Source organism: Aythya marila (assembly GCF_965140915.1).
Source record: "Aythya marila genome assembly, chromosome: 19".
Taxonomy (NCBI): Eukaryota; Metazoa; Chordata; class Aves; order Anseriformes; family Anatidae; genus Aythya; species Aythya marila.
In genome coordinates this window covers 6,973,082-6,990,186 of record NC_139060.1, presented here as the reverse complement: position 1 = coordinate 6,990,186, position 17,105 = coordinate 6,973,082, and the positions used below count along the sequence as shown (strand labels likewise).

General features: G+C 43.7%; 3 protein-coding genes across 6 annotated transcripts in view; 2 read left to right on the top strand and 1 right to left on the bottom strand.

Annotated features, from left to right (window-relative positions):
- Positions 1-8,237, bottom strand: part of DDX31 (DEAD-box helicase 31) — a 47,319-nt gene extending 39,082 nt beyond the window's left edge. The window contains exons 1-9 of the mRNA XM_082775437.1: positions 8,051-8,237; positions 6,239-6,486; positions 5,975-6,050; positions 5,466-5,509; positions 4,935-5,005; positions 4,266-4,330; positions 3,786-3,830; positions 2,147-2,188; positions 315-379 (exon numbers count right to left, since the gene is read on the bottom strand). Coding sequence (XP_082631563.1) covers positions 315-379; positions 2,147-2,188; positions 3,786-3,830; positions 4,266-4,330; positions 4,935-5,005; positions 5,466-5,509; positions 5,975-6,050; positions 6,239-6,486; positions 8,051-8,095 — 701 coding nt within the window. The 5' untranslated portion in view covers positions 8,096-8,237. The remainder of the gene's footprint in view (positions 1-314; positions 380-2,146; positions 2,189-3,785; positions 3,831-4,265; positions 4,331-4,934; positions 5,006-5,465; positions 5,510-5,974; positions 6,051-6,238; positions 6,487-8,050) is intronic.
- GTF3C4 (general transcription factor IIIC subunit 4) lies at positions 8,206-16,896 on the top strand. 4 transcript variants are annotated; one of them, XR_014318804.1, is made up of 6 exons: positions 8,206-8,655; positions 9,492-11,312; positions 12,954-13,084; positions 13,970-14,058; positions 14,975-15,426; positions 15,538-16,896. XR_014318804.1 is itself a non-coding variant. In XM_082775435.1 (5 exons), exons 1-5 carry the CDS (start codon positions 8,311-8,313, stop codon positions 15,037-15,039), a joined length of 2,451 nt encoding a protein of 816 aa, XP_082631561.1. In that variant the 5' UTR covers positions 8,206-8,310; the 3' UTR covers positions 15,040-16,896. The 4 variants fall into 4 exon arrangements, 2 of the variants coding, with proteins under 2 accessions (XP_082631561.1, XP_082631562.1); XM_082775435.1 differs by having other exon boundaries at positions 14,975-16,896; XR_014318805.1 differs by lacking the exons at positions 13,970-14,058; positions 14,975-15,426; positions 15,538-16,896 and adding an exon at positions 12,570-12,649 and having other exon boundaries at positions 12,954-13,085.
- Positions 15,866-16,846, top strand: LOC309885686 (histone-lysine N-methyltransferase SETMAR-like; the record flags this gene model as incomplete). Its single annotated transcript, XM_082775908.1, has 2 exons — positions 15,866-16,301; positions 16,518-16,846. 2 exons carry the CDS (start codon positions 15,866-15,868, stop codon positions 16,844-16,846), a joined length of 765 nt encoding a protein of 254 aa, XP_082632034.1.
- Positions 16,897-17,105: the final 209 nt, after the last annotated feature.

The following is a 17,105-nucleotide window of genomic DNA, read 5'->3' as shown; positions in this document are numbered from 1 at the left end:
CCCCATAACAAATACTGTAGACAGCACTTGGAGATAAGCAAATACAGGTGTTTGTCAGAAAAGAAAAAATACCGACACGAGAAATCATCATCTCAGAAGGCTCATCAACATTTTAGAAATAGATCCAACTGAGGAAAGTGAATACTTCCTGCTGACCCAGTCACTGTATCTGTGTAAGATCCAGGGGGATCACAGCTTGATCCAAACTCACAATCCTTTCTCCCACCAAGAAAAGTACTCTAAAGAAGAGTAGCAGAGAAAAAGGCTGTAGAGCAGAAGAACCCAAAATACAATTTAAGAAGTTGGTTTCATACCTGGCTTTTTCTGATTTTCTCTTTTCTCCCCCCATTAGCACTCCAGGCACAATCCAGGTAAACGGCTACAGAAAGGAAAAGCAAGACCAACATAGATTCTTCTTAATAAATAGACAGAGCCTAATCCAACAAATGATTTTTCTGGGCAAAAAGAGAAAAGACCAGAGCTGACTGCAGCGCGTGCCTGATTTGATCTAACAGATACAGCCTATATGCCCTTTCTCACCCACAGATAAATATCAATGGCACCTCTGGTTCTAGGCATGTAACTTGCTTCCCACGTTGTCTAGAAAATAGAAATGCAATCACTTTTGCACCGCTTTCACTCACATAATAATATTTCTTTCCCTTCTCCCCATGTAACCTAAATGTTCAAAGACAAGCTACAACGCTATTCCTTCATCTTGCCTTTAAGCAATATCCTCCTGTGGCCAAGAAAGATTAAAAAAAAAAACAAACCCACACCAGACCTATAAAGTTTATTTGTACACACACAGATCTACAGGCACACAGCCACCATGTGCACATTAAATATCAGTCTCATTGATACTGGCAGGAGTTTTTGCCATTTACTTTAATGAGGCCTGACTCTTCACCGAGTCCAATATTGCCCGATATTTACAGGGGAGATAATCAAAGCACAGGACTGTCATCGCCTCACTTGACAAGAAATGCAGGACAGACGCAGAGCACAGCTTGTAAGGATTGCACAAATGCGTGACTGGTAAATAGGCTTAAGTTTGCATGGGTCACCGCTTGCCAAAAATACTCCAACAAAACAGTTTCTAACAAAAAGTGCTCCTTGGACAGGTTTGAAATAAGAAAGATGTCTTAGCAAGATCCATCCAATATAATCTCAGCAGTTCGTATTAGAGTAATTGCATCAAGAAGAGCTCAACTAGCCTTTTTCTCCCTCTGTAATTACACAAGCAAGTTACACTCTCCAGTCAGATTGTGATCCAAATAGTCTCTTTTGGGTAACTGTAACAATTGATGGTTGCCACACATTTACGGGTAACAAAGAGAAAAATTAAAGGGTGTGGAGCAATCCAGATTCATTCTTTGATGACCACCTTCAATTGCTCGAGGTCTTGACAGACTACTATTGCTCAATATTAACAGACTGGAGTTCCAGGTCAAGAGTCGAGAAGACTCAAGTACTTTAAACCTCACCACGACACATTAAAATTTGACATGATAATTCCAGCACTACAAATATTTGGAAGATGCCTTATTATTTCAAAGAACAACAGAAGATGTTGTGGGAAGATGGATCAGACAAACCGTTTAGACACCTTCTAGCTCCATGCTAAGATACCCTGCCTCAGATAAAAGTAATATATTATCATGTAGTGATCTTCAAAAGCCTTTTAATTTCTCCAGCCATTCAAACGGCTAAGTGGCTCACCTAAATTCTAATCCCCATCTGAAATTCATCTGTCTAGTAACAGTTTCAGTAAAATGGTACTTGCCATTGTGAGTTTTCATTCATAACTCAGACTGAAATGATGGCAGCTATTTCTAAAAACAAAGCATGAAGATCACTAGACTTGTTTTTGAAAACTTATGTAACTAAGGTGCCAGAATTAATCAGCTTATTGATCATTTAATAGTTTAAAACATGCCACAGAGAAAATCACACTTAAATGTGTTTAAAGACAGACAGATTTATCTTGCAGGACCATAGATCTTGACAGATGCTGGATTTCCTTAAGCACCCAGTTGAACTCACAGGAACTGAAATTGCTTAGCATCTTACAGGAAGAGGCTCAAAGGAAAAAAAAAAAAAAAAAAAAAGAAAGAAAATTGAACTGAATTCACTGAATTCTTACCTTGAGTAGCTTCTGAATTGTATCAAAACTCTGGATTGCAAGCTGTGGAATTCAACACAAGAAAGTGAGTTCTGAGAAAGCCTACTAACGGACAGCAATCCCCTCTTTGCCTCAAAAATCTGTAAGATGTCTGGATGTCTGTTCCACATATTGTCAGAATCCTAAATATGTCCCTAACTGTTCTTTTACAAGCTGCCTATTATTTTAGTCCCTTAAATAATCCTTCTTTTATTATATTTGGACCTGTTCAAAAACCCCTCTATTGGTTCAACTCCACAAGCCAGCTGTCAGGACAATACAGACTTCTGCAAGCCTCTTTGAATGCCCCAGGGAAAAAAATACGCTGAAACCACAAAAGATTTTGCTCCACTAGAAGAGCAAAAAGGAAAACTGCACAGTTTCTGGAAGAAAAAAACAAAAACAAAAAAACACAACGCAACCAAACAAACAAAACACTATGAAAAGGAAATGCAGCCCAGCAGTTAAAACACTATCTTCTGGCAGTCGGTGCATGCCACATTATCCCCTCACCTGACCCACGGAGTGATCATGCCACTGGACCTTTCTACCTCTCCATTTCCCAGTCAGCAAACCAGAGGTGGGATATACAAAGCTTGCAAAGGTAAATGCCTGGTCAGTAGGAAACATTTAGCTGTTGGGTTTCATGTGCTGTCCAACAGACATTGCTGCTGTGGCAATGAGGAAGACTGAGAGGCAATGGTGCCACCCTGACTCATTCATGGAACACGGGTATGTGACCAGGGCTTAGTTACGGGAATAAAACTATTTTAATTGCTCTGACTACACATTACGTACTATTTGCCAAGCTCTCAAGAAAGCCTATTACCTTCAACAGAAAGAAAAGTAATACCACCTGTAATTACAAGATATCTTGATAAGCGCACTCATTGGCAGCTCTTTAAACAAGCTTATGAACAGTTTCCTACATGCTTAGTATTCACACAGCATCCTAGCAAGGCACTGAGTTTGCTGCTGTAAAAAATTTAAATAGCTTCAGAGCTTTCTCCTTTCATGGAACTGAGCTGAGATATTGTTGCACTGCAGGTTGCATGGAATACTGTGCCCCAAACTAGATACCTGCAATCAGTTCTCTACATTGAAGTTATTATCATTTGACATGCATGAAAAAGGTTGATACCCTCCTCTGAAATTGCTTTTGCAATTGCAAATAACATAAATCAAATAGAGGAGTTCTGTGGAGAAACCAACTCTTGGTAGCCTCATCTTCAGCATTCACTTCTGGATTTGAAAAAAAGGGCTTTATAAGCAAAGTGTTTGTATAAACCTCCGTGCTTGCAAAGCTGATTTCATTCGTTTTCCTTACTCCTGCAGTATGAACTAGGCAAGCTTCTTCCCCCCATGTACTGAACTAGAGAGTTTCTCCAGTCCTCCCAAATTAGGTCTCGCTGCATGAGGAAACCTTAAGAGAAGTCTTCTGACTTATTTTGGTATGGCAGTAAACAAAAACGCCAACATGCATTCAGAGAGCAAACACGATGTCAGGGCAAAAAGATGCTTCCTAGGACAGTCTTCAGTCCCTGGTGGATCCACATCTACTAAAAATCAGTGTTCACACAATCAGTTTCTGACAGAAACAGAAAGAAAAAGGGCCACCTACCTCTCTTGTTGGGACTAATATAAGTGCATACGGCCCATCACTCCGCTGCAAACAGAGAAGAAAAGAGGACTGCTAAGAGAACGTAGAGCTAATACACAGGACACTTCCACTTCTAAGATCTATTAGCTGACAAAGTGAATTCTAAAGGGTTTTACTATAAGCCTGTACATCACAGTTTGGAGCACTCTCCACCCCTTTAAAAAAAAATAAAAAAATCAACAGTCTTTCAAGTATCAACACCACACCACCATCTCTTTTCTGATGTAAAGGGGAATGTATAACATTTTACATATAAGAATATTTGCATGGTTCTTAAATCATCTCAACAGCACAGGAGGATCATGTAAGTCACGTTCACAAATACAGCAAGAGATTGCTTGACCTTTTTAAGGACAGACACCGATGACTACAAGATAACAGCTGAAATTTATTTTTTTATTAATCTTACTATCAAGAGCAAATATATTTAGTTGCACCTACCTTTATTTTGGTCTTCATTCCTTGTAAAGACTGTACAAGTGGAATCCCATAGGCAAGAGTTTTACCTTCATTAAAGAGAGAAAATTGGAAGAGTTTCCATCAAAAAAAAAAAAAAGAAAGAAATGGAAATTGCAGTACTCCTGCAAATTAAAGTACCACTCACCTCACTATTCTTAAACTGAAACCAGAGCCTGGAAATGTTTTAATTAAGTAAGAAGTTTCCAAAAAGGAAGATTGACAGACTATTCTCTGAGGGTTTACACTAAAAAGAAGAGGTGGTGGTATCCCAACTAAGATCCATCTAAAGAAATAGCTCTGTCCACCCAAGAAAATGTAACATCAAGACAGTTTACTGTAGAGCAAGCATGTAAGTTTGTATGATGAGAGCGTGTGCTGCTTAGCTCCACTGGCCTCCTGGCCCTGCATCCCCAGCACGAGCCTTGGAACAGGCCCACGTGCAATGGCTGGCAGCTGCACATCAACATTCAGTCCCAGCACCGGCTTGTCACAGAAGTTTGCACAGCATCTGTCTGTGCCATGGCAGTCCCACGCCAGGGTTCTGAGCCTGTCACTCTTGTGAGCTGAACTGGGAACATGATGTTTTGGTTCTTTAATTTGGAATCCAGTTTAAAATGCTGTAGGAAGGGAAACTGGCAACTAGATACTGACCTGAACCAGTCTGAGATCTCACTAGAGCATCTTTGCCTTGCAGGAGCACAGGGATTGTTTCTTTCTGAACACTGTGTAACAAACAAACAAGTCAGGAAATATACAGAAAAATACAGATGCAACACAGCACGGAAACTTAAGGTTTAAACATACGTTGACTGTTTCAGAACAGTTTACCCCAATTTCCACATGTTCACCTCTGCTGTATAGCTACATCAGTAGAGATGAATTTTAAGGGAAGTCTGCAGATACACATCAGATATGATAGATCAAAAAAAGGTGATTTTATGATTCCAGTACCAAATTAGAAGCTAGGATTCCAAAGTTCCGTCTCCAGCTATGACAATGACTCGCTATGTAACTTATGAGTTATTTTTTTGTCCCAGATTTTGAAAGAAATAAACCTGATGGGAAGTGGGATAGCCTAACAAGTACTGTGGTCTTCACAATCCAATTAAGTATAATAAACAATCATAGATGATTGGCTTTAAAGGTTAATGAAGTGCAAAGTTTTTATACTGATTTACTTACTTGGTCATACTACATATCTTCAGGACAGTGGTTATTGTGGATATCTAGGGAGAGAATTAACAGGAATAAACAGGTTTCATTGTCAAGCTGTCTCTCTTGTTACTTTTAGAGTACAAGATAGAGCAAAAAACAGAAGACTGATATTTATTCTCTACATTACTTGTCCAGGGCAGCCAGATGGAAAAGTTTCGATGTCCTCAAAATACTTCTAAGAGCTTATCAGAATCATAGCATTGCTGGCACATTGTGAAATACCAGATTTATTAAAATACTGCACCCCTAAATAGCATTTTGTGGTTTTGGTATTACAGATGCACACAGTGAAAGGTGCTGAGCCTCTGTGTTTCAGGTTGGGTTAGGATACTGGCCAGCACACTGAGCTAAGAGACTGATACAAAGTACTGGTGAGCCTGTTCAAGGTACCATGAATAAAGGTGCACCTCTCATTCCTCTAAGAAACACCACCCCTTAAACAGCATGTTAAGGCACAGAGCCTTCCTGCCACTCACCAGATGTGGATGGAGGTCCAACTGGCTAAAAGAATCTGTAGTGAAAATACTTTCTTGTACCTGCTGCACTGCTTTTCTGAGTTTGGGGAAACAGAACAAAACAAAGCACATGGTATGGTTACAAATTATACATTAGTAATCTATGTAAACAGCAAGGAAACCAAAAACCTGGCAACTACTATGCCCAAGCAAGGGCTAGAATTCAAGACACTGAATTTCAAGGCATTGATTTTTTTTTTCCCCCCTCTCCTTTGTGTAAAATACCTGTGAATTTTTGGGATATCAGGGTTGTTTCTAAACAAGCTTGATGTCTTAACGAAAGGTTTGCTTTTCTGGCTTTCATTTTGGTTGTCAGTCAACTGCTTCTTAGGAAGAGATTTCTGTGACAAGCTTCCCTTTTCCCTGACGTTGGTTTCTGTAGCACATTTCTTGAAGGCATTTATCGGTGGCTTACGTTTCGAAGGTGGGTTTCCATGCGGTGACTGGAGCTTTCTTTTCAGAGCATTAGACTGCTTTGATGTTAACAAACAAACCAGATAGCAAGAATACATTAATGAATGGGAATTAAGTAAACAATACCATTATTTTGCTCATGGTGAACAGAAACATCAGCCCCAAAACAGAACCATTAGTTTTAGAATCTCCTTGACTGAAGAAGTGAAGTTTGATTTTTGCAGCTAAGCAGTTCCTAGTTTAACAGATTCAACATCATGCCTGAGACCCCTGAATGCTACTAAAATTCAAATAAAAATCTAAAGGCATATATGGTGCTTATCACAAAACGATTTTGTCTAGCTTCTCTAGTAACTGAGCAAAAATGCTTAAAAATATAATAATAATATATCTCTCAAAAGTTTTGCAAGCCTTCTCCTTATATTAAAGCCATCTCTATAGCCTTTTCTTTCTCCGGGCAGCAGATTGGCCTGTCCTTCACTCCAGCCTGTGCTTCTGCCAGCTTTAAGATTTCTAAGCTTTCCACTACTTCTTTTACCAAAACTGGTTTCTTTTACTGATCTTCCAACCACCTGAAGATTTTTTTTTTTGCCTTCCCAGTATCTCTCTGTGAACACTGAAGAAGAAAATTAATTTAGCTTCCTTTGTCCCCAAAGCTCCTTTCTATCCCCCAGCCTTTTCTCAATGAACTTGTTTTCCTTGACACATTTGCAAAACTCCTGAAACACGTGAAATCCCTGCACAATCTCGCTTCACTTTTTTCCCTCTCTTCCCCACTCTTATCTGGGCACTGTAATTTTCTTTGTCCCCCCATGAACCAGATCATTCTCAAGCCTTATTACTTTTTTCACCTGCTTCTTCACATTGTCGGCATTCAAGAACTTCTCAGATGTGATTCTTGGTTGCTGTAAAACCGATTAAGCTCTGCTGAGTTCCAAGAACTCCATCAGCTTACCCAGCCGAGGCCCTGCACCATAGCTGACATCTTTCACGCGTGGCTGGGCAAACTTTGCCAGGTTTGGCAGCAATCTCCCTTCGGCTGTTTTCTTTACCCCTCTGTGCTTTCTCCCCAGCTCCATTTACCCTGCTTGAAACAACCCAGCTTTCTCCAGGCCCTCCCAAAGCACACTTTGGGGAAGTTGGTGGGGGCACTCTCAATAAAATAACATCCTGGCTTACCAAACCCCCCCCCAATTCACCCCAAACCTCCCTCCTGCCTTGCAGCTGGCGGCGGCGCTGCCCTTCCCCGCCCCACCGCTGCCGGCCGCCCGGCGCTTCAAGTCTCGCTTCCCAACTGAAAAACGCCGCTCGGAACCCATTCTCGCTCTTTTTTTTTCCCCAAAACTTGTGGGAGAAGAGCACCTAAAGCGCCTCGCAGCGCTGCGGGGGTTTCTGTAACTCACAAAACCACCTCCGCCACCCCTTCACCATCATCATCATCATCTTCCTCACAGCACCTCACACGTGTCCGAGCGCCTCCGGGGCCAGCAGACGACCCGGGCACAAGCGCCCCTTTCCCACCACCCCAAAACCCATCCCCGACCCCAAAACCCATCCCCGTGCCGGGGAGGACCAACCGGGACACCCCACACGCAGCGAGCTTCTCCCCGGAGCCCCACTTACCCTGCCAGAGCTCAGGTTGAGGAGCAGCGCCCCTCCCGCCGCCATGCCCCGCCGCCTCCACACGGCTCCGGGAACCACCGAGGGAACCCAAACTGCGGCCGGAGCCCGGCTGAAAGGCGAGGAGAGGAGGAAAAGAGGGGAAAACCGAGCTCCCGGTGCCCCCTCAGGCAGCGGCGGGGCAGCCTCAGCCGGCGGCCGCCGAGGGCTTCGGCGGCGGCGCAAGCGCGCAGCGGGCGGAGCGGCCGTGAGGCGGCGGTAAAATGGCGGCAGCGGCGGCCGGGGCGAGCGGGGGCAGCCCGGCAGCAGCAGCAGCAGAGGAGGAGCCGCCGCTGGGCCTCGAGTCGCTGGTGGAGGAGGCGGCGGCGGCGGCGGCGGCGAGCGCCGGGTTTCGGCTGACGGCCGTGAGGAGGGAGCCGGCGGTGAGGCTGCAGCACGGCGTCAGCGGCTTGGAGCCGCTGGCCTGGTCGGAGGATCACCGGGTGTCGGTGAGCACGGCCCGCAGCATCGCCGTACTGGAGCAGCTGAGCGACGTGCAGGGCGGCGGGCAGGAGATGGTGATCCACCGAACCGCCGTGCCCGCGCCCGCCGCCGCCTGTTACCTCAAGGTGAGCTGAGTGAGGGGAAGGTAACGGCCCCCGGGGGGGTGGGGTGGCAGGGAAGGTGTTTTGTGTGGGAAGGAAGCTCAAGGGATTCGAAAAGTTTGCTGTTTTTGCAAGAATCGCTTCAGTTCCGCTCCTCCGGTAACGGTTTCAGGAGGATTTTAGGTAAAGATCGTTCTAGGGTTACTGCTGGAGATGAAGGGTTTCGGCTTTGTGTTTCTGTGGGATGTCTTGATTTCACAGGCCTCAGCACAGGCAGGAATCAAGTCTGGCTGTGTCTTGTTAAATTATAACTCTGTTGCCACAGATCTATTTTTTTTCCCCCAAAGTTGAGAATATGGAGTGACTGGCGTTGAAATACCTAGTGCTTTGCAAGTTGTTAAATGCGTACCTTTACGCACACATTTGAGAACAGAAGTGTTACAGAATGATAAAATAGACTAAGTTGGAAGGGACCTACAAGGATCATCATGTCCAACTCCTGGCACCACACAGGTCAACCCAAAAACTCAGACCATATGACTCAGAGCACAGTCCAAAAGCTTCTTAAACTCTGACAGGCTTGGTGTCATGACTGCGGCCCTGGGGAGCCTGTTCCAGGGCACAAGTATGAAAACATTGTTTGGTTCAGCAAAGATCCAGTAGCAGGAAGTCAAAACTATACAAATTCAGGTCAACAGCGAGGCTTAAATCTTCAAGATTGAGGTTAATTAACAATTAATTTGAACACTGTAACATAGGTTGTGACAGGGTGCTTGATTTCAAGGGAGAATTAAATCCAAGAAACTCTATTTAAAATATCATTCTGAAATGTATTTAAACGTTTTTTTGTTATCTTTTAGGTTGGTCCAAAGAAGGAGGTAGCAGAATGTAGGGAAAAGTTCTCCAGTTCGATGGATCCCACGGTCAGTCAAACGTTTATGCTAGATCGAGTGTTCAATCCTGAGGGGAAGTCGCTGCCGCCAATGCGAGGCTTCAAGTACTCCAGCTGGTCACCGCTGGGCTGTGACGCCAACGGACGATGCCTGCTGGCAGCTTTAACCATGGACAATCGATTGACCATCCACGCAAACCTCAACAGACTGCAGTGGGTGCAGCTGGTGGACCTGACAGAAATCTATGGCGAGCGTTTGTACGAAGCCAATTACAAACTTTCCAAGGCTGACACTCCCAGGGGAGAGCTAGAAGACTTCGCTGAATTTCAGCGGCGGCACAGCATGCAGACCCCAGTACGCATGGAGTGGTCGGGTATCTGTACCACGCAGCAGGTCAAACACAACAACGAGTGCCGGGATGTTGGTAGCGTGCTCTTAGCAGTGCTCTTTGAAAACAGTAACATTGCGGTTTGGCAGTTTCAGCTTCCGTTTCTGGGTAAGGAATCAATTACTTCTTGCAATACCATAGAGTCTGGAATAAGTTCTCCGAGTGTCCTGTCTTGGTGGGAATATGAACATAACAACCGAAAGATGAGTGGACTTATCGTAGGGAGTGCTTTTGGGCCAGTTAAAATTCTTCCTGTCAATCTAAAAGCAGTCAAAGGCTATTTTACGCTAAGACAACCCGTAGTCTTATGGCAAGAAATGGACCAGTTACCAGTGCACAGTATCAAATGTATTCCACTTTACCATCCCTACCAGAAATGTAGCTGTAGCTTAGTGGTGGCCGCAAGAGGATCTTACGTGTTTTGGTGTCTTCTGTTGATATCCAAGGCAGGTCTGAACGTCCATAATTCCCACGTGACAGGGCTTCATTCGTTGCCAATTGTGTCTATGACTGCGGACAAACAGAACGGCACAGTGTATACGTGCTCCAGTGACGGAAAGGTAAGGCAGCTGATTCCTATATTCACAGATGTTGCTTTAAAGTTCGAGCACCAGCTGATTAAGCTCTCAGAAGTGTTTGGCTCTGTGAGGACTCACGGAATAGCTGTTAGCCCCTGTGGTGCGTACTTAGCAGTTATTACGACAGAGGGCATGACTAACGGTCTGCACCCCGTTAACAAAAACTACCAAGTTCAGTTTGTTACTCTTAAGACTTTTGAGGAGGCAGCCGCGCAGCTCCTGGAATCTTCTGTTCAGAACCTTTTCCGGCAAGTGGACTTGACCGATCTCGTACGCTGGAAAATTTTGAAGGAGAAGCATATTCCTCAATTTTTACAGGAAGCGCTGGATAAAAAGATTGAGAGCTGCGGTTCTACTTACTTCTGGCGGTTTAAGCTGTTTCTCCTGAGGATTTTGTACCAGTCAATGCAGAAAGCTCCCTCAGAGGTCATGTGGAGACCTTCACACGAGGACACAAAAATACTGGTATCTGATTCCCCCGGAATGGGCAGCACTGAAGACGATCAAGAGGAAGGAACTTCTAAACGAGCCAGCAAGCAGAGCCTATGTGACACAGGCAAAGGTATGGACATAGATGACACTGCCGATGATTCTCTTCCTCAGTCAAGTGAGATAGGAGGCCACGAGCCAATGGAAGAAAAGCTGCTTGAAGTACAGGCACAGATTGAGGCAGTAGAAATGCACTTGACACGAGAGCACATGAAACGGGTGTTGGGAGAAGTTTATCTACACACATGGATTACAGAAAACACCAGTATTCCCACCAGAGGAGTCTGTGACTTCTTAATGTCCGATGACGGATATGAGGACAGAACAGCACGAGTAAGTGCACCTCTATGCTCTGGGGATTCGGTGTTACTTCTTTCACCCCCCTCCACAGCCTAAAAGGAAAACGCAGCTTTAGGGGTGGGAAGGAGAACTGTAATCGTGTAATCCTTGCTAGACAGCTTCTGTAGAGCACCCATGGTAAGTTTCCCTGCCTTGGAATTGTGGAATAGGAGGGAATGTAAAAACAGACATTGAAATCTGGATCAGGTACAAAAGGAATAAACGTGTCTGAGTTTTTGTGAAACAAGGAAGAGGATCACAGTTTATTCCCTTTTAAGTGGGGTTAGAACATGCACCGAGAGAGAAGAATGCTTTTGCGGCTAGATCTACTTAATTTAGCATCTCTACAAAACTAAACTTAGGTGATTCTTCCTCTAGCAAATTACACCTGAAGTTCTAACTTTCCAGAGTTGCAGTATCACTTCTTAAAGTATTTATTATGCAAAGTACTGTGACTGTTCAGGTGGTACATCTGGTCCTGTCGGTGCTCCACGAACCTTCCATGAAAATAAGTTACAGAGATTCTGAAAGTAACTGCTTTGTGAGTTAAATATACCATGTTTATGGCCTGAACCTTCAGACACGCTTGCATTTATTGCAACGTGTAGGGTAAATGTGGCAGGAAATATGTGATCAGTGAGCCCTGCGCTGGGCAATGAAGTTCTCTGAGTATAGGCAGCAGACAAAGAAAGCATCAGTGGGAACACTGCCATCAGCCTCCAGGCCTTAAGACTTGATGACAAGAGTGTCTCAGATGTGCCTGTACCTCTTTGAGCAGAGAACAATTCTCTTCAGTACCTACATCCTTAAATCACTTGAACTCTAAATATCAACCTTTACATTGCATTCAGAAAGACAGAGGAAGCAAGCACAGTTTCTGTTGCTGATGTAACGTGGTGTTCTCTGCTGGACTTGCAAGGCAGCAGGCCACACAGCGTGGCCTTCATAATTCAGTAGGAAAGTATTCTGGGAGAACTCCTGCGTTCTTCTGGTGCCCAATTACTATGAATTGGAGGCCCAAGACATTGCTTTTCTTACCTTGTAAACAAGATTCTTCATTTTATAGTGATTAAAAGCTGCCTGCCAAACTATTTTATCCAGTTTGCTGTCACATTTTAAAGGTTCTTGGGATGTGGTTTGTATCTACTGAAATGTCAAGGATAAGTTCTATCATGTAAATGTTCTGCTATAAACATTATGTATCCTCTAAGATGACTGCTGTAGACATACATCTCACTAATTTTTGAACAGGATTTTTTTTTAGCACATCTTCTGTGATACATACAAGAAGTGAAAACACTGCTGTAACCATCACTGGCATCCCCTAAGTGGTATGATATCAAATATTCTGCTTCGTTTTACATTTGCAATTAGCTTAACCTAAGACTGATTGCTCTTAAGTTCTGTATCCCTGTGGTATGGGACAGATGAATCCAGGTGATCATATTTCAAGAATAAATTAATACATCCCCGTGACAGCCTTACGTTTATATTTCTTTATATGATTTCGGTGAAGCGGATAGGTCTTTGCATCCTGCAACGCATTCTGAAATCACAGTATCCTGAGAGACTTTTTCTACCTTTCAGTAGGCAGCTGTCTCGCTATAAACGATGCTGACTGCTGTGTATTCCCAGGTGCTGATTGGGCATATCTTAAAGAAAATGAACAAACAGACTTTTCCAGAGCACTGCAGCTTGTGTAAAGAGATCCTGCCATTCACTGATCGCAAACAGGCAGTCTGCTCCAATGGACATATTTGGCTCAGGTAATCTGCTCTTCAGAGTTTTTTGCCCCCTCTGCATAAATTTAACATGTTTAAATAGCTAACTTAAAAATATTTCCTACTGCTGGAGTAGAAAGTCATGAAGCACGTTACCATGCTGCAGTTATCTGCATTTTTTGTGGCTCTTCCCTGAGAAAGAAGGCACTGTAGATTGGACTCGGTTCTCTTACTTACACTGTTTTCAAAATAAAATGCTTTTGGTCATCTATTCTTTTTTCACCAAGCCAGGGGAGGGAGGGAGCAGTGAAAAAGTAGAGAGTAGGGAAAAAAAAATAAAAAAAAATCAAGCACCAGTCATCCTTTTGAACAGCACATGAAAGAGTTTGTTCTAGCTACTTCAGCATTTGAAAACAAAGTAATTTAAGAGGAAATGATTGGAAACAACTACACTGAGAAGTCTGAAACATCTAGAAAAAGAAATTTTTCAACATCAATGTATTGGGATATGATGTTTGTCCCTAGAGACTTAGCCAGTCTGTAGTCTGTCACTTCAGAAAAACTTTTACCACCTAATCCTGTGTGCTATTTTGGTTAAGTAGTCATTACTTTCGTGTAATGATGCTTTGGTTCCTCCCCTGCACAGGAGCTCTTGACCTCTTCTACTGTGTGCTAAAGTTCTTTGGCCAACGATGAAACCTTTTCCATAGTATTTTGGGTTTTGGCCTTTTCATTTATGCGTACACTTGGGAAGTTTCACTTAGCTGCATGAATAAACCATTAATTTTTGTTCGATGTGGCTCACAGCTGCCCCTACTCAGAAAGTAAGGTCTTTTGGGAGCAGAACCCAGCCTCCAGTCAGGACACAGGAGCAGGTCACAAAACAGTAAAACCCCGAGCCTTGTGATAAAACGACTTGTCCTTTCACAGGTGCTTTCTAACCTACCAGTCCTGTCAGAGCTTGGTGTACAGGAGGTGTTTGCTTCATGACAGCATTGCACGGCATCCAACCCCAGAAGGTAAACTGCTCCTGTAAGGGCAGGATTATGTATTCTTATCAGCGTAATGACTTGAATTTGTTTCATTAATTTTTCCCCTTGTAGGCAGCTATGTGAAGGTACCAGTGTCATGCATTTCGTGGTCTCTTGCTGCTGTCCATGCATTAATGGCATATGTTAACTACAAAATAGCAACTACAGAAATTATCTTGTAAATACTGTGTTTTATGACAGCTGGTAAACATGCAACCTGTGCTGGAGAGCTACAGCTGTTAGTTTATATTCAAGTTAAAGCAATGAGTTAGCTTCCAGGTCTGCAAATGCTGAACATTTTTGACGTCCGATTTCAGAGCTGTATTGCTCCAGCACAGGTTAAGAAAAAATTGGCACCTTGCTGACTTAGGCTCCAAACCTGTTGTAAGAACATCATCCGGGCAGGCTGCGGGGGCCAGTCAGCCTTTGGGCTCTGTGTTTTCACAGCTAGAGGACGGACAAGCTGTGCCAGAAAATGGTTTTCTTCTTAACTGCTGCATTTGAAGAAATAAATCATGGAGTAGTCTAACAGTTTGTCTTAAAGTGTAGGTGATGGCAGAATACTAAGAGCCACCAAGAGATGAACAATTAATAGCTGTGTTCTCTGGGAAGACATTATCTCATCTGCTGTTGCCAGAACGTACATATGTCAGCAAAAACTGATGCAGTTCTGAGGGGGAGGGAATCCTATTGATACTTTTTCACTGCCCCTGAGGTATTCCATTCATCGCTAAGGATCAACTGCAGAACTTAAGGTTCTGTACAGAGAGGCTGATTAACTCTCAGTTAATCCTGCATGGTGAATATACACAGACCTTGAGGTTTACTATTTAGTTTGTCCATTTCAGCACCATTTCTGTGTTCATCTCTGCCTCCAGCTCTAAACAACTTTTCTTATTTGCAGATCCTGAGTGGATCAAGAGGTTACTGCAAGGACCTTGCACGTTCTGTGATTCTCCTGTCTTCTAGAGAAGAGCTATGTAAAGACTGAAAATACTTTCACTACTACATAAGCCCCCTTCAGTCTAGAAGGATAGAGGGCACAGAAATAAACACTTTACAGAAAGGGAAGACAATGTCTGTGACCCTGTAAATAGAACACTGGAGGTTCTAGAAACTCCTTAGGTCCAGAGGCCATTCCATGCTCCAGAACCAGGAGTACACCTGGAAGATTGAGTTCATAAAGCAATTTGGAAACACACCCCATTGAAGTATCAGCAGCTGGACACACTTCCTTTTACTGAACAGAAGCTGAAGTCTTAAGGTTGCAGCGTGAACTGTCCTTTCTGCCTGGACACTGTGTGATTTCTCAAAAGCTAGGACGGGAACAGCGGATCTGCCTCTTGAATAGTCTTGGTGGGTAGAGAAGGCTTCAGCTTGTAGTGCTTGTTTGCTTTTTAACAAGTACTGGCACTTGCTGCAGAACATTAAACTATCAAAATAATTTGTGGCTCTAATTTCTTGCAGAGTGAAGCAAATGCCAGTTACAGCCATACGAAAGAAATTGGCCATTACATTAGTTTCACTTGCATGGTCTGTCCTGAAAGTAGGAGGACTGGCTTTTTCCTGGGCGAATGAGAGGCGGTCTGCGCGCGCAGGATCAGTGGAGGGGGATATTGGGAGCGCTGGGAAAAATCGGCAGTCGGCTGTTGGCCGTTGAAGAGAGCAGGTCCCTTGTACTGTGAACACCTGTCAAAATGCCTCGTCACGGAGAATCATGGAGCGTTTACTGGAGCAGCGATACGCGATCAGATTTTGTGTAAAGCTTGGTAAAATGGGCAAAGAGACTCACGACATGACTAAGGAGGCTTACGGTGATGCTGCCATGGGTAGATCAGGTGTTTTTGAGTGGCACAAGCTGTTCCAAGAAGGTAGGGAAAGAGTGGAAGATGACGACCGCTCCGAACGCCCTTCGACCAGCAAGACCAATGAAAATGTGTCGCAAGTGAAAAATTTACTGAACCGTGATTGCTGGATGAGTATCAGAATGATTGCTGATGACTTGAGCATTCCTCACACCCAAGTTTTTGAGATGGTGAAAGAAAACTTAGCCATGAGGAAAGTGTGCGCGAAGTTTGTGCCGCAAGTGTTGTCAGAGGAGCAAAAAGGCCAACCGGAAAGCAATCTGCCAGGATCTTCTTCATCATGTCATCATGTGAATGAGGAGCCCGACTTTTTGGATAATGTAGTGACCGGTGACAAGACGTGGGTGTTTGAATACGACCCGGAGAGTAAGCGGCAGAGCACAGAATGGCACACCCCTGCTTCCCCACGCCCCAAGAAAGTACGAATGAGCAAATCCAAGCAAAAGTCCATGCTCATTTGCTTTTTTGATTGACATGGAGACATCCAAAAAGAGTTTGTACCACCTGGACAAACAGTTAATGCAGTTTTTTACGTGTAAGTCCTCACAAGACTGTAAAAACGCATTGCTCGTGTCCACCCAGCCATCATCAACAATTGGCGGCTGCACCATGACAACGCGCCGAGCCACACAGCGTTCCATGTAGTGGAGAATCTTGCCCAGCACAAGGTGGCAACGCTGCCTCAGCCCCCCAACAGCCCTGACTTGGCCCCGCCAGACTTTTCTCTATTCCCGAGAATAAAATCGACGCTCAAGGGGAAGCATCACGCATCAGTAGAGGCGCTTCAAAAGCCCGTGACGAAGGAGCTAAACAGCATTCAGGTCCAGGCATTCCTGGAGGCGTACGAAAACTGGAAAACTCATTGGCAGCAGTGTGTAGATGCGGAAGGGTGCTACTTTGAAAAATTCTAATCATTTGTTCTATTCTCATGAATAAACTTTTTTTTTTTTTTTTAAATGAGTCCTACTACTTTCAGAACAGACCATGTAAAGTCTAGAAGACTTAACTGCCTTTCAACTATTGTAACAGTATTGCAGTCAGAAGGGTCAAATTGGCTGCCTGTGTCAAATACGGATCAGTAATAATTTTTAATGTAATAATTATTAAACTATTAGCAATTCGATTAAACACTAATATATATATATAACTTCCAATGCTCACGTCTGTTGC